This window comes from Sparus aurata, chromosome 14, assembly GCF_900880675.1.
Source record: "Sparus aurata chromosome 14, fSpaAur1.1, whole genome shotgun sequence".
Taxonomy (NCBI): Eukaryota; Metazoa; Chordata; class Actinopteri; order Spariformes; family Sparidae; genus Sparus; species Sparus aurata.
This window is the reverse complement of record NC_044200.1, coordinates 14,098,210-14,124,151: the sequence shown is the minus strand read 5'-3', so window position 1 is coordinate 14,124,151 and position 25,942 is coordinate 14,098,210. Positions and strand designations below refer to the sequence as shown.

Here is a 25,942-nt window from a genome sequence, read left to right as displayed (position 1 = left end):
AGCTGGAGGTTTATTTCCCACATCAGTGCCGATTTGTTTTTCCTAACTGATGTGTTTTAAAAATTGGGAGTAATAGTTCTTATTTGTAACACAAAACTACAAGACATGCAGCTTCCTCTGGAACCACAAAAGGCTTTATACTACTTTTTCACATATGCAGTAGAAGTCCCCAAGACCTATAAACACACTTTAATGTGGAAATATGGTGGAGTTACCCTTTAACTTCATTACCGGTTTCTGTGGCAGCTGGTGTTAAGCAGTCACACCTGAAACCAACAAAGGTGCAAATCAATGAACAATGATGCAACACAGACAGCTGTTACAGTTCTCAATTGAACTTGTACCGTGCTGTTTTCTAAAACACGGTGAAATTTTAGAGGTCAATACCCAAAAGTTGTTAATAGATTTAGTTTTGCAATATGTTGTTGAACAAAATGTAAATCCATGTTGCTCCATCCGGATTATAAGGCCGTTTTTCGTTGCAAAAACAGCTGTAAAAGATCTGAAAAATAACAATATTTAAGGCATTATCACCAGCAAATAAAATCCATCAGTGTAGCTGGCATCAAACCATCGTATCAGAATCAGAATTCAGGAGTTTATTAAAATAAACCGTAACGCCAGAAAGTAGGCCTCATGGCAAAAAGTGTCAGTCATCAGAGAGAGCCATCACTGAATAAAAAAGGATGAAAACAGTACATTCTTTGTTGGTTTTTTAAAGCAATATATCAAACAACATGATAAGCAACCTACAAGCTGCTCCTCTCTTTAACAACTCTGCCTCAGTGAACGCTAAATACAGCTGTCATGAAACTTTCCATGACCTGTGAACGAGAGAATGAGGTGTGGCTGGTAGCGTCGTTGGAGCTTTTCTCTCCCATCACACCCTGAGTGTGTGTGTGTGTGTGTGTGTGTGCATTAGATCAATTGTGGGATCATGCCTGCAGCAATAAGACTTGTTTTCACCATGGATGCCATCTCTGTATCTGACACACTTTTATGGAACGGTTGAAGGTCTTAGCTTTAGTTGTTTTATTGTTTTAAGTATGTGAAGACATGCTGTAGTCCCAAATGCAAAATGTAGTGATCAATCTAAACATTGAGCTGACACTGTTACCCTAAAAGTGAATTGAATGAATGAAAACTTGATTTATTATTATACACATGATGACAGGTGTGGTCCACCTGTTGAGACTTGCGGCAGCTAGGTGGTGCTTCAAGAACACAAACAATCTCTCCTAAACACACACAACACATATCACTGCCAGGCCAGCTAATGGAAAGTTATTTCGAATTTAAAGAAGATTATGTATATCAATGCAACCAGACAAGTCTTTTACAGTCCTCTACGTCAGTATTTTTCAAACTTTCTCCAAATTGTGTGTAATAAAATTTGACAAACAACTTTATTACTCGTGAAATATTTATTAACAAAATAATTCAAAGGTTTTTATTTATTAAATTACTTTTGTAATGCTTTCTTTAGTTTCTTTCACAAGGAAATGGAGTAATATATACATACATGATACAAAAAACTCTAAATGGACTCATATTTCTATAGCAATTTTCCAGTCTACTGACCGTTCAAAGTCGCTTTCAGATCAGATCAGGTCAGATTCACCCATTCACACACACATTCATACACTGATGGCAGAGGCTGCCATGTAAGGTTCCAGCTGTTCATCAGGAGCAATTTGGGGTTCAGAATCTTGCTCAGGGACACGTCGACATGCAGCTAGGAGGAGCCAGGATTCAAACCAGCAACCTTCCGATTACTCCTGAGGAAGGGAGGCAAACAGATTAATAAATAAATTGACACATCACATTCAATCCACCCACACAGGAAATACACGCCTTACCTGTGTTTAAGGCATATTTATCAATGGGAAGAAAAGGAAATATTTAAAAAATAGCCAGCAGCTACCAAATTCAAAATGGAACATTTTTAGTATATAAAACAAAATAGAAAAATCATAAAATACAGTCAAAACTTAAATACAAGAATTCATTTGAAACTTTGTAAAATAACATAAAAGCAGCAACACAGAGGTCTCAAGGCTTGAAATGAAGTCAACTGCTCTGCCTTGTTATTGCTTTTCACACTGTATATAAATCAGGACATTTAATTTGTCACACTCCAATAATTCCCATGATCTGACAATTTGTCGCACTCCAGTAATTCCCATGATCTGACAATTGCGGGATCGGCAGTATACTGGTGTTCCCTTGGAGATGTTTAAGGGATTTTTCATGGTATAGAATGGCTGTCTGCGCTGGGAAATGAATGTGTGCCATATACTGATATAGTAAATCCAAAACTCATTCATAACTATTGGATATTGGAATAATGATGTAGGGTTGTGACAAAATCCCACTGCACACCTGGCCTTTCCTTGGCTGAACATTTGGGAACCACTGCTGCACGTGTCTGAACTAGACATCAGATATTGTGTGTACATTGTGCAACAAGGTGCCAATACAGATTGGATTCAGTATTATTCCTTTGGTTTGTATCTTCTGCAACAGCACAGAGAGAAACACATACTGTCCACGCACTGCTGATTGATTTATTTCTTTAAAGTCCAGCCAAGACCCTAAATAATCGCCATAGTTTTAAAGCAGTCAAGTTGGCTTTGTTGCTCCAGTTGGAAGCATCAGCAGCAGCAGCAGCAGCAGCAGCAACAGCAGCAACAGGTTATCTAAACAGCCACATTACCCAAGGAGAGGCTGGCTGGCACATATATCCTCACATACACTTGCAAGGATGGAGCGACAAAGGATTATTTAAATGCTGCACCGGCAATGAGAACATGGTGCAATCAGAAATCGAGGTTATGCAAACATAATGCAATACCCTGCTGCCATGTGACGAGCATGTCGCCACCAGTGTGGGTTCACTGCTCTTAATCTCTCGAAGCTATCAGTTTGTTTGCTGAATAAGGCTGTCTGGAAAACAGTAAATGATTGAGATGATGCAATTTGGTTACTTGAAATCAAACTGACGAATGGAAATGACCATGATGCTGAGAGATGCTGTTTCAGATAATAAAGAATTACATAGTGTTAGGCCAGAACTCTTCCTCATTGAGTATTAAATACACTTCCCAGGACAAAGACATGCAACGGAGAAAACAGGCCATTTTAAAGGAACCATGCATGCCTTATTTTGAAGGGCTTCATCCTGTGACTACAGAGAAACATTATGTCGATACCACAATACCCAAACTAGACGAGACTGAAATCGCTTCACATCATTTGCCTGAGTACTCTTGGCAAAGAACACAGCTGTTCTACTGTAAAAGAAAAATCAATGATTTGAAGCATGAGGTTCAGTTTGGTCAGAAAGACAGACGGAGACGGAGACGAGCCAGCTGGTTCAGCTGATTAGCTGAAAAACCTCCGGCTCAGTCAATAAAACTCTGTGTTGAGTAAATTATATAAAATCATTTGGAGGTATTATGAGTTATGTTTAGATGCCGTATGGAAACCAATTAATATTGTGAACCTCTTTGTTTCATAAATGTGATGTTTGAGTTTGTAGCCACAACCAGCTTCCTAAGAACTACTTCAAATGTAATAATAACTATATTTTTCTTATTTGTTTAATTGGTTTCCGTACACTCTTTATAAGCCACATAGAGTTGACCTAAAGTACACGCTGCCCTTTTAGCGTGTAGATGATAAAACTTTACAGTCAATGATTCTTATCAGTCAGTTACGAGGTGATAAGATAAACTTGTTGCTCGCACACAATAATTATCAGGTCAAAGTACTGACGTAATGTCATACAGATACAAACATCTGCTTTAGCACACCAATGGCAGCAGCATTTTAAATGCCACCTCTCCCAAATGGGCCATCTCTTCCCCTGAAACCCGTCAGATATCTGTTGAAAGTGCTGTTGAATTTGTTGAGAGGCAAGATCGTGAACCTGATCAACCAGACCGGTGAGACTTCCCCAGGTTCAGGTAGCAGTGAGGGCAGGTGATCCAGTGGTGGTGTGATTCTCAGTATGAAGTCATTTTTGACTCACTGCATCCTCCCCTCTCAGATAAATCTGCACATGTTTTATTTATACTGTAGTGGCTCATCACTTGTTAAGGATTTATGACCTTTCTTAGAATAACTAATGCAAATTACCAGCAATTGTGTTATTACAGCTAGAGCATAACTTATTCTAAGCCTATCAGCAATTTTCTAATGAATTAATCATTCAGCCTTCACTGTAACTAAATGGTTTCCAAAACCCCAAAAAACCAAAGGGAAAGCCAAGGCCAATCTCAAGGCACACCTGCATTCATTTCGGTGTAAAGAAGCATCCAAAATTACTTCCAGGGATTTTTTTAGGGAATAGAATTTGCTTCCATAGGGGGAAATGAATTTAATGATATAATAATAATCAATGGTTGTAACAAAATCTGAAGACACACCTGGACATGGACACTATTTTGGAACGACTGCCATGTGTACATACAAAAAACCCTTTAAAAACAATTTGAATTATTTAAACATTTGTTGTTTTCCTTTGTATTATAATCAAGAACTGACCATCTCTGGGCTTTTAAACGATCTTATGAAACAAGCAATCTAAAGAAGTCATTTGCCTTTTTAGTCACAAAAATACTTAAGATAGATTAATTGATCATGAAAATGGACTTTAGTTGCAGCATAAACACGTGTCTGTCGTGCTGTGCGATATAATGTTTCTTTGTTTTGTGGCTTAAGAGATAATATATAGCCTGGGTGGTATTTACTTGCCCAAATATAGCTGAAAGTTGCTCAATGTCCACATGGCAGCTGCTTGCTCAACAAGTTCCTGGCTGAAAGAGCTGGCTGCACAACTAAAACACCATTTATATTAAAGACAGGGCGGCACCATATGGTATAACCTATCATATGTAATTGTTTCAGCGAATAAATGTTGCTATATCGAATAATTTCAAACACTTGTCTGCCAAAGGAGTCAAAAACTACAACGTTGATCAGTTTGAAAAGTGACTTCCTGTTCCTGATCGTCAGAGTGTGTTTTTTCCTCCGTTCCGTGCTCTGATTGGCTGTCAGCCGTCATGCGAGCGGCGTCACGCAGTGATTGCCTCCCTCCGACGTCGCTGAGTCCAGTCTGGTCTAGCGACAGTCAGAATCCCCGTTCAGAGTAGACAGGAGCACAGCCGCGACTACAACTCTGTGTCAACTGTCTTACACTACCTAGAGGACGGATTCCTGTACAGACAGCAGGACCAGGTGAGCAACACGACTGACACCGACCACTATTTGTTGTTATTATGGTTGTTCTACCTTGTTTCGGACTGTTGAATCCACCCAGGACTTTCCTAGCGTAACGTTAGCGCCTCTGTGAATGTAACCTGCCAGCTAGCAGCTTTGCTATCCAGCTAATTCTGGCTGTCAAAACAACAGAGAGAAGCATAATCTGCTAGTAGCCAGCGGGAAAGCATAGCGCTGTTGTCTCTCTACGTGGCGTTGCACTCATCTGGAGGAAGTATTTGGCACGCTAAAAGGCAGAAAGGTGGACGCGTTAAGCTGTCAAGACGAACACAAGCGTCATTAAAGAGTTATCTGGCTTCTTTTGGCTTTAGCAGCTGTTGTTAGCGGACTAGCCAGCTTCGCTAGCTCGGTGTAAACAAACCATCATCGTAGGCTGTCGATGAGCTGCAGTCTGCTTCTCGTTTTAACATTGACAACACCTCCTGGGTCAAACGTAAGGTGGGGTGTTTTTGCAACAGTTTGAGGTGAGGCAAATAAAAATGGTCCTTCGTGGCTGTCAACAAGAAGGGAGTCTGGCTGGAGTTTTGGGTTTCTTTGTCTTGCTTGCTCGCCAGTGTTTTGTTGACTCCTCTCTACTCTGTCTGAGTTTACATCATCGCTTAGTTGTCTCAATGTGCTGCCATTTATGCGCACTAAAATATGTTATGTTATTAACAGCAAGATGCAAGTAGCTGGTGTAAAGGCTAATTTTCTTAAACACTTAACAGTCCAGATTTTTTTTAGTTTTTATTGTTTTTTTGGCTCAGCTTGGTTGATCTTGTATCTTAACATCTGTTTTGGCATCTGGCTCTCTCATGACTTTTCAGAATGAGAAAACACTGCTTTTTATGTATATTATAGCCATAGCCCTATGCAGTAGTTATTTTAAAAAACATATATGATAGTAGTTGATTTTATGTCGTTGAACCTCAAAGAGTCAGAAGACCTGATCTGAACCCAACCCGTCCGCCTCATTCTAGTCCGTGGGGCTTGAACACACAGTTTACACACTTTTACACTGTAATTTATTTATGAGGTTTTTTCAGCAGTTTCTCTGAGAAGAAGCTAACGTTTTCATTAGTATTTTAAAAAAGATGCTTTCTGCAAAAAAGGCTGCTGGTAGACATTTGTAGTCATCAAATATTATTAGCCCAGCTCAAAATTCCAAATCTTCTAGACTGGATATTATGTTGTGTTTAATTAGTCTTTTTTTTGTGTGTGTGTGTCAGCATTTATTTTAAGTTGTACTCAACGCACATACAGGACTTGCATGCATGCCCATCCCATTTCGGTGTTCCTCTGACTGTTCGGTTTGCCACAAAGCATGAGGTCATCTCATAAATATTTTATGGGCTGGGTAGCTGATAGCCTATTTGTTTTGAACCCAAACTTTAAATGTACAGAAACACTCCCAGCCGTCTCTCTAGCTTGAGATTAGCCCATGGATATTTCATGGAGCAGAGTCTTGGCTGGTATTTGTGTTGAAACCCATTTTGCATTTTTAATCCGCACCTCCTTGTGCAGTTTGACCCTTTGGGGCTTGACAGTGTCATGATCTCAAAGTGCAGGTTTGCTTAACAGCACGCATTGGAAAGCAACTTTAAACTGTGACCTGTAAATATAATTACACATCCCTGCTGTTGATCTACAGTGTCAATGTCCGTCTGTGTCAAAGCTCACGCAGGGAAACAAAGCAGACCTGGTTGTCATTTTTATGTATAGCAACTATACCCACAGTACTATGTAGAGTTAATTTATCTGAGGCTCATCTAACCAGGAAATTTGTGGTCATATCCTGTTGGGTGCTATTGATTGCAATTAAACAAAGAATGAGTTCAGAGCTTCCATCGCGTGAGCTGATGTGTGCACCAAGTCTCCCACGGTAGCTTTTGAGCAATACATCATATTTTATTTTACTGGAAGTTCAACTCTCTAGAGAATTTAATGTATAATGAAGTCAGTCTTTGACAGTGTGCCAGGCAGGAGACCAGCTAAACATAGCTTCTAATAATAGTAGAGGACTGTCAGTGCAAAAATTGATTGATCATAAGACAGAGTAGCTGCCTCATTCTTTCTTTTATATTCCTTTTCTTGCCTCTGTCTGTGCTTTCTTTCCTTTGCACAAAACAGGCCTGTGTGTGTGTGTGTGTGCGTGTGTGTGTGTGTGTGTGTGTGTGTGCATGTGGTGTACAAAACACGCCTTATTCTTAAACGGATTATGTTGTTATGTTGTTGCCTAAGTGAATATGTACACACATCACAACATTCGCAATACATCCAATTAAATAAGGCCGTCACTAGTTAATTGCTTATCCATAGACACAGGAGGCATCTTCCACCCCAAACACTGAGTGTAAACGTCATTAAGAGAAAGATTATTTTTGTTTCTGTGTGTCAGAGTATATATGCATGTCTGTTAGTTTATAAATATATAGATGTTAAGAAAAATATAATTGAATTCACTATGGCCAAGTGCATCATCCAAATCCCAAGAGGTGCAATTTTTTGATGAAGGTAAAATGCGTCACAGGGGAATTTTTTGGAGGGTGTACATGTGGATTTATTTCTATTATCAAGTTCATCCACAGTACATGTCTTTACCCAGATCCCAACAACAAGAATTCTCAGTAGGAAAGCACATGAGTGAAGGCACTCAAAAAGACTTAGATATAACCTGTGTCTGTCTCTTAGTCAGTGGAACCAACCCAATTTAACAGCTTGATGAAAGAAAATCTCAGAGAAATCTTAGATATTGGCAAATTGACAATAATCTGACAGTTAAAAAATTGTTGGTGACCAAAATGTTGTCATGTTGCAGAGTCAGTCGGCACTGATATCTTTATAGTTAGAGGCTTCAGGTTCGCTTTTCATCAGAACATTAAGGGGACCTATTTTTATCCGCCCGTGACCTGCCTTTGAATTACCACCCAGTGCTTGAAAACCACTGCATTTAGTTCCACTGCATTCACCAGCAGGACAGCCAAAAGTGCACTGACCTTGTTGTGGTCTACTGTGTTCAGATGGTTGTTGGTTCAGTCCGTACCGTTTACAGACAAGGAGCAGTGTCTTTAAATATCTCAGGGTGGTAATTTTGGCAGGATCTAACCTGTTTACATGTTAGCCTTGGCACTATTTAGTGGAGGTCCAGGGACATTTACACATTTTCCAGGAATATTTCATATCTGCAGGGATTCTCTGCTGTAGTTAAGTTAGTAAGTTAGTTCAGCAACTGTATCAGATTGATTTTTCAGCCTTCACCACCCACAAACTGAAGATTTGAGAGTTAATAACTCGGTCAAAGTAGCTGGCAGCAGTGCCAGCCTGTCATACCGATGTTTTATGTGGATTTTTCTGCTCATGGATCTGTTGCATTGTATCTGAGACAGTTGTGATTGTCTGTAACATTGTCGGTAAACATTTATTTAACTGTGGGTAGACATGGTTTTGCTTTTAAATTCTCAATGAATTTCACTGAAATGTTAAAATAATACCTTTTGTTGGATGAACCACCTCTTAAAAATGTATTTCAAAAAGTTTTAACCTGTAGATGGCCTACTGATGTTTGGTTTATAGGTGGATTGATAGTGGATTTATTGAATTCAGTATAATAAGAATAGATGGAGTATGGCTCGTCCGAACACTCACTCACCTTGACACCGATGGAGGCTGTACAACCACTGGACACTATAATTTGAAAAAAAGTCTGATTGGGGCTGATTTAAAAAAAACAGCTAATTGGTTGATTTCTAGTGTGAATGTATGGTTGGAGTCGGGTAGAGCATTCGACTGAGGGACTAGTGCTGTTTCAAATTATTTGATAGATTGTTGCAGTTGTGAATTAACAAATAACAAATCGGCCCATCTCCTCTGGAGAAGGACACCTGAATGTCAGCTAACATATGTTGAGCATGTCCCATCTGTCATGGTTTGTTCCTCTTGTCTTCTGATGGAGTTAAGAAATTCTTATGAACACAGTGTGTGTGTGTACTTGGTGTTAATGTGGCCGCCTGTGTGTATATTTGAATGAGGGAACAAGGGTGTGTGGTTCACGTCACACTGGCCCTCTTTGTTTTTCTCTCCATCATAAGACTGCTGGCAGCAGCATCAGTAACTCATAGCTGTACCAGGACTGAGTGGTCACCGCACTAACACAGACAACCTAGATATGAAGTGTGATAGTTATACAATTCAATTATGTGAATTATGAGATGAAGTAGGTTTCCTTTGTTTGTTTCTTTTTTTTTTGTTGTTGCTGCCAGTTGGTCGATGTGAGTTAAAAGGCAACTTTTGATGTCGAAAACATGCAAAACTATCTTGCAAATAGTCTGTCTCTATCATTAATTTTCTTCTGAAGCAAACCCCACCCATATCAATCTGCACATCTGCTTTTATTATTCAGTTACTTGCTCTGACTAGCTTTTAGGTGTAGCTGCATGGGGACGGAGAATCAGAGGTGTGTTTCAGGAATATCACGTTGGGGTGGGTGTGTATATGTGTGGTCATGTTTAAGTGCAGGTCTAAGTACGAATGCATGCTGCCAGCGAACAGTAAAAGCAGTCATGTGGTCTCCAACAGCAGGTTTACATCATTGTAAAGCTGTCCTAAACACAAAGGAGGCCCTATTCATCAACCTCCTGCCACGGGAACACACACAGCATAAAGCACACCACACCACCAAATGAGTACTTTGACTTCAGAGTCACTAAAACTGTGTTTTAGAAAGAACATTTGATGATGCATTACAAAATAGTAACAATTTACCAGCCAGAAAGTCTCCTTTTTCATATATTGCATTCAGTACATTATTAGACCAACAATTGTAATTCTTCTGTTTCCACACAATAAAAAGGTTTGAAGTGATTTTGGTTAAGGGGCTGATGATGTACAGGTTTAATTGCTTTTTCAAGACAAAACCACTGGGACGAAAAAAAGGAAAATTGAAGTAAGTTGTTGACGTCAATACTGATTTTCTTTCTACCGGAGTAAGCAAAATCAGGTACTCAAGGTATAGGCAATTTAACAAGAAAAGAGTCTTTACCAACTACCATTCACACTCACCCTGACCTTTCAAGGTATAGATCTTTGTTTGACTTGTACTGATGTTAGCAAATAGTGGAAGAGGACACAGACTTGACACGTCAGGAGCAAGTTGACTTTAACACGATGTTTAAAGGGCAATGTGCAAAATCAGTTGCCACAGGAAGTCATTATATAATGTCTTTATGGCTTTTGGACTGATGATAGGACAAAAAAGATTCTGTTGAAGGTTGAAGTGTCCATGCCATTGCCTGTGCGTTGGTTATTAAAGTCATCACAACTTAGCTTTAAAGTAAGAGTGAAATTAATTCTAAAAGAAAAGCTAATTGGAAAGGAAATTTCATCTAAATGTCCTCGTACAAGAAGAATTACTTAAGATTTGTGAATGCTTTCTGTTTAAGCATTATCTGATATATCCGTGGTCTATGGTCTTTTAGAATATAAATAAATCTGTTAGATTCTAAGTAAACCTGGCTACTGTCCTTAAGCTGACTATAGCCCTCGCCATTAGTTGTTTGGTCTACAAGGTGTCTGAAGATGGTGAAGAATTACCATGTGGATGTCCCCAGGTGTTTTAAACTACATTTCAGAATGGCAATTAAATTAATAGATGATAATTAATAGATTGTTGAGGCGTTACTTGTTGAATATTTTATACACTACGAGAGCCTTGGATAAAAACAGCTACCTGCACTGCATGTTCCTGAAAATGGGAATAGACGTCTTTTACCGTGTACATGAACCCAGCTTCTTCAGTTGGGTTTTGTGCCAGTTGGTTTCCATTAGTGCTGCATTACCCCCATCTGCTACACTGTCCCTTGCCTCATCTATTCCAGCATTGTGATGGTATGTGTGAAAAGGCTGGAAATGTTCCTTAATTTGGGCAACCCCAGTAATTTACTGGTAATTATGTGTGAAAGAGGCTTATAAGGTTGTGAAACCTAGTGCTAGAAAAAACAGCCTTCATGAGTAAACAACAGATACAGATCAGTGTAACCGTGTTCTGAATGATTTCAAACTGACAGACCTGTGTAACCTGTTTTAAACACAGTGTCTCTTGGTGGCTGTTGCTGGTGCCTGCCTAACCTGGTAAACCTGATGTGAGGTCATGGAAAAGCTGAAAGTCATGCTCAAAGTTGAGTTCTGTTTTTAGATGGCATCACCTCATTGTAACACCGGGCAAACATTGAGTTTGATAAACCAAATCACACACAGCATCTTATGTAGCCCATGAGGTCAACATTGTGCCTGCTGAAACGCTGACCTACTTTTATGTGGCTATAATTGCTGTTTTATGTATCAGTGAATCATGTGAGAGTGTGAAATGGCTCTTTCATAGTGTACAGAGAACTGTCACCTCAATATACAGCACTTTACTGAGCTTGATAGAAGTTTCACCTCATTATTTAAGTGTATGGCCTGGAACTTTTTGCCATTTTGGTTCACTCGCCCTGCTTTCATTGCATGCCATTCTCAGAGCTGTTTTCACCAAAGAGCAGCCCAGTAAAGTGAGAAACTAGCTGGTGAACAGTTACAGAGGCAGACATTTCCCTTGGGAGTTGGTTGGATGTGTAAATAAGAAACTATTAACAAGTTCACCATAACAACTAAAAGAAAGGTGATGTTATGTCCAAAAAAGTACATAACATCACCTTTATACAAGTATTCGGGTTTTATATTCAAGAGCATTTGGTTGATGTCTGTTGTTAACTCAATGTTATCATTGATGTTATGGTTCATCCTATTTATGTCATTGCCATGATTGCTCTGGAAAAATAAATAAATCCTTTTATATAGTACTAATGTTGTTTGTGTTGACAGGAAAATAGACAGAAATAAATGCCCTGCTTCCCTATGTGGTACAGTCAGTGTGTTTGTTTGTGTGAGTCTGTCAGAGAGAGAGTAATGAATAGCAGGTGACAGGCCACGGGCCATTTTTGATGAAGTGACTCAAACAGTGAGCGCACATTGCATTGAAAAAGGCATGCTGCCTGATGGCCACTGACTTTCACTATACAAGAACTAGAAGTAGAATAGGAATACTGTAACAATGCTGAGGAAGTCATGGATAAACACTCGGTACAGTGTGTAAAAATCTTGTGTTTTAGTTGAATCTCAAGCAGGATGTTCATTATAATGTGCAGTAAATAGCCTTAAAATAGAAAATGTAAGAGGAATAGGTTACACTTGAAATGCTAAATCTCCCTAATGAGATCGCTGTTGCAGGCAGCAGTGTGTTTTAACTTTCCAGCACACCTATCTTGAATAAAGCTTTAATCATGAGTCTTCTTAGAATCGAAGAGCTAACAACACAGAAATTTAAGTGAAACACTCGGCAGACCTCATGGGAGGCAAATATCAGCTAAAATATCTGCAAATTATTTCAAGATTATTTTTGCGAAGTATAACTAGCTTGACCTCTAGCTTGCATAAAAGACTCCAAATGATAAGAAAGCAAAATGAAAGTATGAAGGTGTCCACTTTTGTAGCATTGTTATCTGCTTGAAATCAATTGAAAATTAATTAATTAATAAACACACTTGAGTCTGGCTCTGACAGCGTTTTGCATCACGTGCATCTGCGCAATATCATAGCCCATGATTTCCGAAAATATACTAATGTCAACGGGTGATATCAGCACAAGACCTGTTGAGGAATATTTAGACAATTGTTTTTGTCATGATGGAGAGGACCCGCTGTTTACGCACTACCATAGCAGCATGTAATTAACACGCCAAAAATCGACCAATCAGAATTTTGGTCGAGCCAGAACGTATCAACCAATAAATCGACCAGTCGATTAGGAGATTACAGCCCTAATTAAGATCCTCCATTGAAAGGTTATAATGATAACTTTAACGATAGTAATAGGAGCACCCACACTGATGAATGATAATGTTCTTTAGGCGGTGGCGCCAAGCACTCGCTTTCTGTTCCAGTTTTGTTGGCTGCTTTGGAAAATAGATATGGATGACCTGTTACTGCTATACTTTTGCAGAGAAACAATAAGTAAAAATAAAAAACGAGGGGAATGTGATGAATAATAGTAATTTTCATCACAGTATTACAGTATAAAACGGTTTAATAAGAACAAGATGCCCTGTGAATTCAGAAGAATTTTGATCTGACTGTCAGTGTTCAATCATTGTATAGTTGGGGTTTGGATTCCTCCATCCTCTTTAGTTGGAGTGATTTAATAAATCAACCATTAATACATATTGTTCTAGTTATTATTCTTGGTGTGGATGACCTTTAAATCCATATGTGACTACTCCTCCTCTACAGGTCAAGTTATCTCCCTCCCTCTGGTCTCCATATTTTCATTCCTCTAAGTTAGATTTTGAATTTGTGTGAAAATGGCCTTAAGTTTTTCAGTTTATCAATAGCTTACACAATACTTATACTGTTGAACCTTTGTCCTACATTTGTAAAGAAACCTGCTGGTCTCCAGAGTAGAATTTCACCCACAACTCCATGTGTCATTAAACAAACATCCATACACTCAGGTTTAGTCACACGTCACACCAACAGACGATGCTGCTAAGCAGGTTTACTTAGTCATATCTTCTGTCCTTCTGTAACATTTGAATCTTGTACCCCTCTCGTTCTCCTTAGGTTAGCAGATGTAATGTGTTCACCGACGGCCATTGTGTACAGTGAACTTCCTCATAAAACACATTTTCTCTCCCTTGGCGCCCTAAACCGAGCGCATTCATTCCTCATATTCAGGCAGCATTCACATTCAACCGAGGACCCCCTCCTCTATAACACATAATTTATACACAAAGTGATATACACAGGATTTTTTAGTACAGTCACAGCCATGACAGATGGGCCCCTTAACCTAAAGTGGGTCCCTAGTCTACAGTAAAAGAACCAGAAGTAGGTACTTCTGCTTCTTTTTCATTTCAGTTCCACTTTTACAGCTGCTGCTCCTGTCCAGTTTCACCAGTCACTCTTTCCCCTTGAGGAGAGAAAAGTAGAGAACGAATCAATTCCCATTGACATTTCTTTTCGGGTTTCAGTCATTGTTATTGTCTTCCTTCCCCCAGTCTTTTGTTTTTCTTTTCACCCGAGTTCCTGTGTGGTTTGTCTGTCGCTTGCCAGGATTGATTTTTCTGAGCGACGTCTTCACAGCTCTACAATGACTTTGGAGTGATATCAGCTGTCTTCTGCTTGTGAGTGTGTGAATGTGAGAGTGAGAGAAAAATGGTGACGATGAGCATGAGGGAATGCTATGCACATGCTTATGCATGTGTGTAAAAGTGCACATAGATAAATTACCTTGTCTGTAGAGTGTTAGCATGCTAACCTTAGCATGTTTATTGTTCCCATTAATCTCTCAGAACAGGAGTACTAGAAAAAAATGTGGTCATTACTTACAGATCTATTTACTATGTAGGCTAATAAAGGGCAGTAAGAGATGAAATCTAGACCCGATGTGAAGATGGTCTGCTGAGAGATGGGTGAGAACATCGATGTCTTGTTTTTTCTTGTAAATGTAAAGCTACAGCCAGAAGCTGGTTAGCATATCTTAGCATAAATTGCTGGAAACAGGGGAGAACAGCTAGCTGTGGCCCCATCCAAAGGTAACACAATGTGCCCCTAAGGTTTACCAATTAACACGTTATATTTCATTTGTTCAAGTTATACAAACCTGACCTTTGTCTGGGTGTCGTCCTTAAAAAGTCTTCAAATTTTTTTGAATTCAGTTTGTGCAAATATCAGGCTTTGATGAAAGGCCTTGATAAAAAGTGTCCATGTTTTAATTTTAATTGTTAAAATTAGTCAAGCACTTATGTGTGAAAGTCCATGTTTCTGTTTTCTTCAAACCTCCATCTAAACCTAATACTAAATTTTACTTTATATTTGCACTCGCAAAAATAAGCTGTGTCCCAATTTAGGGGCTGCATCCTCGAAGGACGCAGCCATTGTGGCCTTCGAGGATGCAGCCCCTGAATTCGGACACAGCTACAGATTAACCTAACTCACGGAATTTACCAAATTTCTACATCAAACCTACCTCTGCACTGGACCACATTAATACTACTTCCCTTTTTTTTTAAAAATGATCCTGAAAAAATCTCTCGTCAGTTCACTTCTACTTCAGACAATACAATCAGCACAGCTCCCAGTAGCATACACAACTCATTTCTCATTTTAATTTGCACTGTCTCCTCAATTTTTATAAATGCCCATATTTATTATTATTTGTAAATAACAATTCACTGCCACACTGTTTATAATTACATGTTAATTTTGTATAATATTATGTATATAGGAGTTTATTCTATTCTATTCTATTTCTTACCTTTTAATTGTATTGTTTATTTTTTACTATTGTTATTGTTTTTTTAAAATACTACTGTCATATAGCTGCTGTGGCAAACAAATTTCCCCATTTGTGGGACAATAAAGGAATACTGATTCTGATTCTGATACCTGTTCATGCTAAACTAACTGGCTGCTGCCTCATATATAAGTAGATATACAAGTGGTTTCAGTCCTCTCATCCAACTCTGGAGGAGAAAGTAATGTTTAGTCTTTGATTTAAGAAACACGAGAAAAAATGTGTTTTTTAATTTCAGTGCAGATCAATGATTAACATTAATATAAACATAACAGGGAACAACAAGACTCTTCAGATGTGTCAGTGGCTTCGACAACAGAGCACCTTAATGTTGAGAGAGATTGTTGTGATAAAGTCACAGGTTTGATCTCTTCAGAAGACAATTAATGGTTCTCTGGATACCAGCAACCTTCACGAGACTGTGATGTAGTAACTCAAGCAACCCTCTATCTTCTGCTTCTTAAAGCTATTTGAAGGTGGGATAGTTTCAGTACGTCAGACAGGACGTGCATCGACATGAACTGCAAATAAGATAAGCTGTATGTCAACAAACTAACAACACATCTCAAAGTACAAAATCAGAGCTGAACTGCCAACTCACAACATGCCATCACACCCTGCAAGACATGTACACACACTGATTTTTATAAGCTGTAGTGGATACACACTCACTCTATAGCTTGTATTGACCTCTGGGTCAAATCAATAGCATCAAATATAAAAGCACAATAGCATCCACGGTTAAAAGACAATAACATTATCGATGGCATCGCTGTTTAAGTCTCAGCCCTGGGCTGCTTCATAATGTCAGAAGATTAAAAAATAACAATTAAAAGAGGAAGTCCATACAAAAAGACTATTTCTAGGTTGCTGACCATTTCAAAAGATGTGTCCACTGAGCAGTTTCATTAGCTAAGAAAGGGAAGTGTTGGTAAAGGGCACTGTGCACAGAGGTTTTGTGGGTGAGGAGTGAGTATTGGTCAATTCCCTCCTAGACCCAGAGTCTGGTTCCTTCAGGCTTCTGTACTGTTTTATCCTCTGTGTCCATCTGTCTCCTCCTGGGGTTAGAGTGTCACTTGATGTTTTTTCTGAGTTGCAGGAAAAAACGAACAGATGGTAAACTTGTCCATGTTATTGTTTTGTTTAATGGAGCTTGATTTTAGGAAATAATTGAACCTGGTTCAGGGACTTTAATGGGGGGGAAAGTAAGGGCGTTTACGACATTCCTTGGCCAAGAAAATCGGGATCATACAGTTACCCGGCTCAAAACATCTTGATGAGTTATCTTACATCCTGTTGTCGACAGACATAATGTGTCAGCTGTTCTCTCGGAACTGAAACTTCTACATTTGGAGCCGAGAAGCCCCATTTGGTTTGGGTGTTTGAATCAGTTTTTTCTTCTCTGTTCCATCATACAGAAGCAAGTGTTTTATCTCAATATGGGGTTAGTCTGTTCTGTTCTGCTACTGTGGTCGTCCATTTGGCTCTTGGAGGCAGTGCCAATGAGTGTGTAAAAAATCAAATGCACACAAATGATAAGTTAGAAAGCTATAGGAAGCTGACCATACCCTCTCTCATGTGGGTGTACAGGTTTTGAATGTAAGTGGTCATCCACACAAGTCTCTAAATGTTTTTTTCCCCTTCCTCCACTTCCAAACTCTTATCAGACCCAAACAGAACAAAATGTCTCTGCTGTTTCAATCGTCAGGAGAGCTGTTTGTTCTTGTGTGGCAATCAGGCCACAAGACTGTTATCTTGGGAATCGACTACAGCTGCAAAAAAAAAAAAGAAACTCTTCAAAAGTAGTTTATTCCTCTTATTTTCATGGCTAATAAGGACCCAGCATGAAATCTCACTTTCCATCATGACAGAAAATGAGGGAGCAGTTACTCAAAAAGACCATCAACGTAATTTTCAGAAATAGTCGATCGGGGAGAAAGAGGAGGGAGGCAAAGCGGAGGGATTGATTGGTCGATCTCTGAGCGCCAGAAGTGTTTGATTTCGATTAGGGGACCTGCCCACAGGCCAGTCATTTCAGCTCAAACGCTATTCTTTGTCATCTTGGCAGCTTAGAATAGCTGTACTGTCGGTTGGTCGATGTCATTGGGTTATGAGACCCTCTGTATTTGTCCTATAGCTCCTCTAATGATTCTCTATAATGTTCTTTTGTGTGGTCTTTTCTTTCTACTCTCTTGGTTTCTTTATCGTCCTCTTCCTCAGTGTGAGGAAACCACCAGTTGTGGTTTGATGGTTCTTCGCTCTAATAATCGTCATTTACTGGAAAAACCACATGTATGCACTCACTTAGACACAACCTATTCTCCAGAAAGCTGCTCCCATTGTTGTAATACGTGTAAGGCCTTTGCTATGAACAATAACATAACCCTCTATTCTATGTCAGTAAACAACTCAGTGAAGTACACAAGTGTGACTAAAGCAAGTGAATGTCCTCAATATCGCAATATAGTGTTTATATTATGTACCATTTATAATTTAAAATACCATCTATAAGGAGACAATTGTCGTAGACAGTTTTTATCTTTATACTTTATATGTGTTGTCTTCTTCTGTTAGTAACAACAGCATAACAGGAACGTGGCGTCATTTTCTAAACTAAGCAGACTGTTCTACTTGACTTTACCCACTTAGTCATTATATCCGCTCAAGAATGTATTAATATTTTGAGAAAGAAATCCAAAACAATATTGTTGCAATATTAATATCAAGGTATTTGTATTTGTGAAAATATACAGTGATTTTTGTTTATAAAGTGGTTTGGAGCAGCTTTCAAAATATCAAGATACATATTGTGTATGTGATGAAGCCTAAAAATATCGTAGTATTATTTTAAGGCCATACTGCCAAATCCTAGAACAATGTTTCCCATTAGCATCTAGTTATTCATACTTTTAGGTTGTACTTTGGGTTGTAGGGCCATTTAAAATTATTGATTTATTGTTATAGAATAGTTGTAAGTACCTGTAGTGGGGGTTATATTGGTTTGGCTCTTTTATATTGTCATTATACAGATTCATGGGTTTTTATGTACATAGGCTAGGTTGTCTTGCAAAGTAAATGTCTTGTCCAAATATGAAAGCCTGTCATGCCCAGATGCAGTCAGGTGCTGAGCAGCAGTAATGTGAAGAGGCTAACTTTCCATCGCTGTGAACTCTCTGAACTGCATTTAGTTTGATCCCACTGATGTTACAGTAGGGTAGGTGGGTAAGCGATCACTTGTGACCACCACTGACCTCCCATCCTATGTTAAAAACATTTGTTTTCGTTTAATGAAACTTGGTTTACATGTATGAGTATTGAAGGTGTTACATTGTCTTGTATTTTAGATCCATTGCAGCACTTTTGCTCATTATGTGCTTACATCAGCCTGTTACAAATGTCTTTAGCAGTTTGTGTGTATGTTCACAATAAGTGCATGCGCAAGTGTGTATGCACATGCCTTTGTGTTGTGTTTCCCCTTGAGTGTGTAATCCACTAATGTATGTTTGTTGTAGCACAGGGGAATGGTTTAAATGAAGTGGTCCAGTGCTCGAGGGCATGTTCACACAGACTCAGCCCCTCAGGAGAGCTCTCTCTTTGTGTGTGTGTGTGTGTGTGTGTGTGTGTGTGTGTGTGTGTGTGTGTGTGTGTGTGTGTGTGTGTGTGTGTGTGTGTGTGTGTGTGTGTGTGTGTGTGTGTGTGTGTGTGTGTGTGTGTGTGTGTGTGTATTACTAGAGGCTGAGACACACAGAAAACTCATCTCAGCATCGAAAGATATGCTGATATGAATGTGCAGCTGCAGATGTCATCGTTTGCGCAAAATTAGCACTGTGGTCGCGTGAGTGTTTGGAAACAAGCCGCTGTAAAAACATGCCGATATGAATGGGGTCGGGGTCAGGTACACATGAGCTTGTTTGTCCTCACGAAGGCCGAATGTCTGCCAAGGTTAGAAAAGTAAACCAAGGACGCATTCAGTAACCATGCTTGATCCAAGTTTAGGTTGCGGTCCTGGAAAGACTTTTTTTTTTTGAATGCAACCAGAACTAAATGTAAATGTAACTAATGTGAGACTTTAATTTAGTACGACCTCCCAGTCATGTGGAACTTTCCCACCTTGCTCTGCATTTTAACACTTTCTGGCACATTTTTAATGAAGTGGTATGGTGTTATGGTTTCCTGTAAACTGCGCATAGAAACAGTGAAGTGGTAAGATGGAAAAAAGGGCATTCAACAGGGAGCACATTTACTTCCTGTGCGTGCATCTCTTGTTCCTGTCCTTGACACTTTGCTTGTCGCTAAGCAACTTACCATGACAGCAAGTCGGCAGCTCCTAATTGGCTGCCGGTGTTATTAGAGACAGTAGTAGAGACCTTGATACCACAGAGAACTTTTTGAACAGCAATAGAGATAGAGCCATGATTCAGAACAGCTTTGTATGAATGGATTGCAGTAGCGACAGCTATATCTGAAGGACTGATTGTCTTGTATGGGGATTGATCTTACGACCTTTAAATACAAGATAATGCCTCTACTATCATACATTAAGTCTGGGCAGTCAGGCACAAATAGAAGACTTCCCATTGCTTTGGCTATGATGTACTGTATATATTACGCTTAATCGCTAAAGCAGTTGTGTTTTCACAGGATTGTATTTTTTTACTGTTTGTGAAATTGCCCCACAGGATTATCTCATTACTTGAGTGTTGTAAGAATATTGTCTTATAAAAGTTATAACGTCCTGCTTCATTCTTCTGTTTTGTTTCAGTTTTGCTCTGTTTGGATTGTATTACTGTAATTTTACATTTGAGGATAAACAAAATCATGGAGACTAACTTTTTTCCCTTTTTTTGTTTTTTTCTACTTCTGTCCTTCTCCAGCTTTGCCCTATAAGTTCCTGAGTGAAGAGACTAGCCCAGTGCAAAGACTCCAGCCTCCTCAGTAGAGTCCAGGTCGGTCATATATCAGTCGGCGGTGTGTTTGAGACTGTTGGTTGGACAAAATAATCAATTTGAAGGTTTACCGGACATTTTATAGACTAAATGATTAATGGTGAAAATAATAATCAGATTAACTGATAATAAAATCTTCTTTTCATTCAATCAAGTCTCAGCCCTATTCTAGTCATGTTTGCTCTTTTTTAAAAAAAAAAACCTTTATTGAATCAGAAAATACAAACAAAACATAAGAAATACAAAATGTATCAACAAACAAACGAGTCCAAACATTTCTAACCGTCTAACATCCACCTTTCTCTGTTCAGTCTGACCAGGTTTGGTCTCATCTGGATTCAACCAACCCCATCCATCAAGTTTTCTGTCTGTGGGGGCCGGTCCAGCGTGTCAAGCTGGACGGAGGAGAGAAGAGTGGGGCCGAGGGCCCGGCCTTCGTGCTGCGACACAGAACTTCAAACCTCGTCGAACACACAACATCTAGTCAGCCTACAGATCCCATGAGTCCCCGGGAGAAAGTAGACACGCTCACCTCAGGTCCCTCAACCAGTCACCTCAGCACCTCAGAGTGCCCCTCACACAATGGGGTGAGTACCCAACACGCATGCTGACATCTGGTTGGTTCAGAGCCATGTGGCGCCATGTGGCTCGACTGGTCACACAGTAAAACTATCCCACCAAAGCACCCACACCCTCACATTAATAATTAAAAAGGTGGTGTTAGTGGGGAAGCATAATAGTCTGTAACTGTTTCTGACCAGCTTTCTGTGTAATAACCCAGGAATAAACATAAACTATATACTTCATAAAATCAAAATCTGGATCAGTGCATGATGTGAAAGGGAATTGATTTAGCTTTTTCAGTAATTCAGGAAAGCGCAAGGCTGTGTAGATGTAGATCATTAGAAGCAGTAATTAGCATCACAGTTTAATCACACGTCCAGAGTCTGTTGCTTTTGCTTGTGTGTATACAGCTTTTTAGCATTACAGATCAGAAAGTAGATTAAGTACCAAAGTTAATTAAACATTAAGGGAGATAGATAACTTGATCTCAACAGATTTAGATTCAAAGTTGGTTTACTGGGACAACATGTGAGAGTTTGCTTGTTGTGTGCCTTTTTAAAAGCACTTCATGGTGGCGCTTAGTTTTTCTGTCCTTGATGGGTGAGTTATCCTTAACGCCTTGAGGATAAAGCACAGAAACATAAATAAATAATAAGTAAAAACAGTGACACATTACACTCTAGATGCATCATAACCAGTGTAGTCGCATGTTTAGTGCCTTGCTCAGGGGCAGAAAGGAGAATATGTAATCAGTTGCTCAGGTTTTGCTAGCAGCAGGTTCTTGGAATTTGATTTTGCATGGTTTGATCATGAGCCTGTTTCCAAAGCTTTTCAACCTCCGCTTATTATCGACAGCCTCACCACCTTCAAGGCTTCTCGAGCTCTGCAATGAGTCACTCTGTGCTGTAGTAATTAGCAGTGCATTATGGTACGGCTGGCTCAGCCTCGCCTGATGTTCAGTTTAAGTTCCACTCCAAAGTGATGTGGATATTGAACTTGTGAACTTGTGTGAATTCGCGGCTCCTAAAAATAGGTGTGTTGTGTCTATACACACAGACGTCTTCCTGGAAGAAAGCAAACATGTTTACCAAAAAAAATCTATGTGATTAGGATCCCATGAAGGCAGCCAATCGAACTGATCAAACAAATGTGCCAGACACTCTCAAAGGCAGCACTTCCTGTTTAGACTGTCTGGGTGTGTGTGTGTGTGTGTGTGCGTTTGCGTGTGTGTGCAGACAAAGCTGCCAGGCTGTTGTTCAGTGTGAAAGGCAATTGGCATAGAGCCGTTGAGCTGAAACACAATAGTGTTGGCGTGTGTGTATTGTATCTGCTTGTGTGTGCGCCCTTTTTACCTGCTGAAACACAACACTGATACCTGAGAGGACGCGGGGGGCCCCCTGGCCCTGAGCAGCAGTGCCAGGCTGTCTTCAACACCCCACAGGCCGCCCTTTGGGCTGCTGAATTTTTCCGCATTAATGGTAGGTCCTGGTGTGAGTCTAGAAATATGTGTGCGGTGAAGCTTTGGGGTTTGTGTCACACATCCTGTCTGCAATCAGAATAAACAGGGTGCCTCTGAGACTCTCTGGCAGTTTGATCTTTTGGTTTTCTGTTTGAATTTTACGTGAAAAACGACGGGGATCGTTCCTTTTTTTCCTCTTTTATTTTTTTAAAAACACAACTACTCATTCTTTTCAAGTTTCTTTCTTTTTAGACCTTTTGGAACTCTATGAGATCTTTCCATGTCTTTCTGATCAAACCCCACACTTGCAGAAGATATTTTTTGCCCTTCTTTTCTTTATGTGAAATCAGATTAAAGTTGCAGTTCACAGAGTCACCCTTAGTTAGAGACCTTTACAGAGAAAGGGTATGACAGTAGATTTTCTTGGAGCGATAACCATCTTTGAAAATATCACAGTTTCACAAAATCCTTTATTAAAACATTATTATTATTAGTTAGTTAGAATCTAAAAGTTAATTTAATAAGATATGGACCGTATAAAGTATTATTTTAAGAATCCTTACATAAGAACATTTTCTTAAACAGACCATCACAGTTAAAATTGGTATGAAACATAATGAAACCTCTTTAATGAACGCTATGCTTTTGCATTGGTAATCCATCCAAGTGCCAGACTTCTAGTCCAATTCAGTGTCTTATACAGATTGTTTAATTCAATTTGGGTGATTAAGTCTTAGAGGAATTGAGGACAGCATTAGCTGAAGCTAAGTCAGTTTCAATTGAAAGTTTGTGCTAATGCAACTAATGAAAATGAGACTTTCAGGAGAGGGGAGAAAAGATCCCACAGAGAATAATGTTATCCTGTCTTTTCAGGGAGTTTAACCAGAGAATGAATATACTCCTGTGTTCTTTACTCAGTAATCAGACAAAAGATACTTTGCTGTAAACATGCACCTTAATCTGAAACAAACTGAGATGAATAAGAAGGGGAGAATGTTAGCCAAAAACGCCAGCTGTGGAATTTTATTATAACCACCGAACAACATAACAAGGGAAATACCAATAAACTCTGAACAATGCTTTGAGATTTTGGGCCTCTGCACATCCTCTGTTTGTTCCCGAATTTTGCATTGACGTCTAGCTTCAGGTGGATCTGATATCCAGTTTTACTTCCTCTTATTATACCTGTCATCTACCATCACAGTCCTCTGGTTTTGACAGCATTCCTGCTAGCGAACATGCATTTATCCCTCTGACATTATAGGAGTATGCAGTTTATTATGTTTCTAATAACGGACTAATGGAAGAAGACAAATAATGTCATTGTGTTTGAGGAATAAACTGCAAAAAGGTTTATAGTGTGAAAGTCCTCCAAACAAATTTTTCACACTGGTTGCGGTGGTGTGCCTAACTTTTTCATTAAGGTGCACAAATGCTGAATTTTAAAACCAACCTTTTGTTTTTTGGGTGGGTTGTATGCTGAGACTTGCTGGTGTCTTGGCCGGGATTTGTCATGTCCTGAAGTCTCCATAGGTTGCCTGGCAACTATTCAGACTGGCCAAGATGTAGTCCAACACAACTTTTTGTCCGGATTTAAAAAACAAGATATAACATGTTAATTTGTTAGCTGTAGATGTGCTGGTAGGTGGACTGTCTACCATTAATCAGAGCCAAGCTACCCATTTCCCCCTGTGTAGACTTTATATGCCAAGCTAAGCTAAGCTAAAAGGTTGCTGGCTGTTGCCTGATATTTACAGACAGGTAAGCGGTATTAATCTTGTCACCTTACTCTTGAGAAGAGGGAAAGGAAAGGAAATCTATGAGGGATAGTTGATAGTTGTCGATTCGAGGTAACATCCTACAAATGCGAGCAGAATTATAAATCCCTCAGATAGCTGCCAAGATCAACATGCCCCTTTAGGCTTTTAAAATCTCCTAGCACTGCAGGTGACACCTGGCCACAGTTTGACATCCATTCTCACAGCCGTTGATGCAAGACAAAAAGCGACTCTGAGGCGGCTTCAACCAATGAAGAACCTTGATTGAAGCCCTCCGACTGTGTGCAGTGTGATAAAAATCTGTGTTTCTTTGTTGCCACGCTAATGCAGATTTTACATGCCCTCCTGGTGGCTACAGCCAAGAACAGAGAGAACACTTCGTCTCATGGCAGCCTGAGCAGAGTGTCTGTTTTCCAGTGTCCGGCATGTTGTGTCGCGTGTTTGGAACACACTGTCTGTTTTTTTTGTTGGGGTCTTGGCGTGTTTTCCAAATTGTTTTGGTCCCGAGAGAGCACTGTGCATGTGTGAGTCACATGTCGAATCTTTCTCCATCCGTGCTGTGCAGGGGTTACAGTGTACAAGGGTGAGCTCTTCCCTCTTTGGTCCGTTATAAGTTGTCCGACCGTCATTGGTCAGCAGATTTTCAGCTGTGTTCTTGTTGGCTGGCAGCCGCTTCCTGGATCCCGCCCTCCAACAAACTGCCAGCATGTGACCTTGTTCATATTGAGGCTGAAGTTCCATGTTCGCTGGAGACTTCTCCTCGAATGTCTCCCCTCTTTCTTCGCTTCCTACACAAACTTATCATCCATTCACTGACTAAAGATAACTAATGAGAGCTGAGGATTCTTCTTTGCGCACACACACACACGCACAGGGTTTCAGGTCGGTATGTGAATAGTCATTAGCCTGGTGAAAGCCATTAGCCACGTCTACATACAGAATGGTTAATGAGTCTGAGGGGAGCTGAATCTATGTTTTTTTGTGTGTCAGTGTGTGAGACGGGGGAGAGATTGGTCTTGAGGGGCTTTTAAGAAAAACTGCCTTGTTTATTCTTCGGTGTCTTGAGGGATTTTTCCTCATTCTTCTCTTGTTCTCGTGTGTCTCTATCATCCAAGACTGGCAGCTTAGGTCGAGGGTGTGTGAGAAGTGTTGGAAGTTTCCATGCTGTTGTTATTCTTTAACAACTTACAGTGCAAGCACACTGTAAGTTTCTTTCCTGGGTAATTTGCACATTGTTTGGTTTTCCAGCTATAGCTGACCTGCTGTTGTTGTTTAATACAATGCAAAATCTTTACCGTGGTTTTCTCTTTGGTACTTAACTGAAATGTTTAAAGTTTTGGATTGTTGGTTGGAGAAGAGACGTAAATTCGATTGCACTTTTGGGGAATGGTGATCAACTGTTTTTAATTTCTGACTATACAATTGATTGATTAATTGAAAAAAGAATAATTAGGTGCAGACCTTTATGTATAATTTCTCTGCATGTTTCTCCTCCTTATTTAGCAGCAGTCACTTCTATATTTTAATATGGAGTGTGGGTATTAAC

General features: G+C 39.6%; 1 protein-coding gene across 1 annotated transcript in view; it reads left to right on the top strand.

Annotated features, from left to right (window-relative positions):
• The first annotated feature begins 5,098 nt into the window (after positions 1 to 5,098).
• Positions 5,099 to 25,942, top strand: part of adipor2 (adiponectin receptor 2) — a 31,025-nt gene continuing 10,181 nt past the window's right edge. The window contains exons 1-3 of the mRNA XM_030440244.1: positions 5,099 to 5,241; positions 20,524 to 20,595; positions 20,907 to 21,182. Of these exons, the coding sequence (XP_030296104.1) occupies positions 21,096 to 21,182 (87 nt within the window). The 5' untranslated portion in view covers positions 5,099 to 5,241; positions 20,524 to 20,595; positions 20,907 to 21,095. The remainder of the gene's footprint in view (positions 5,242 to 20,523; positions 20,596 to 20,906; positions 21,183 to 25,942) is intronic.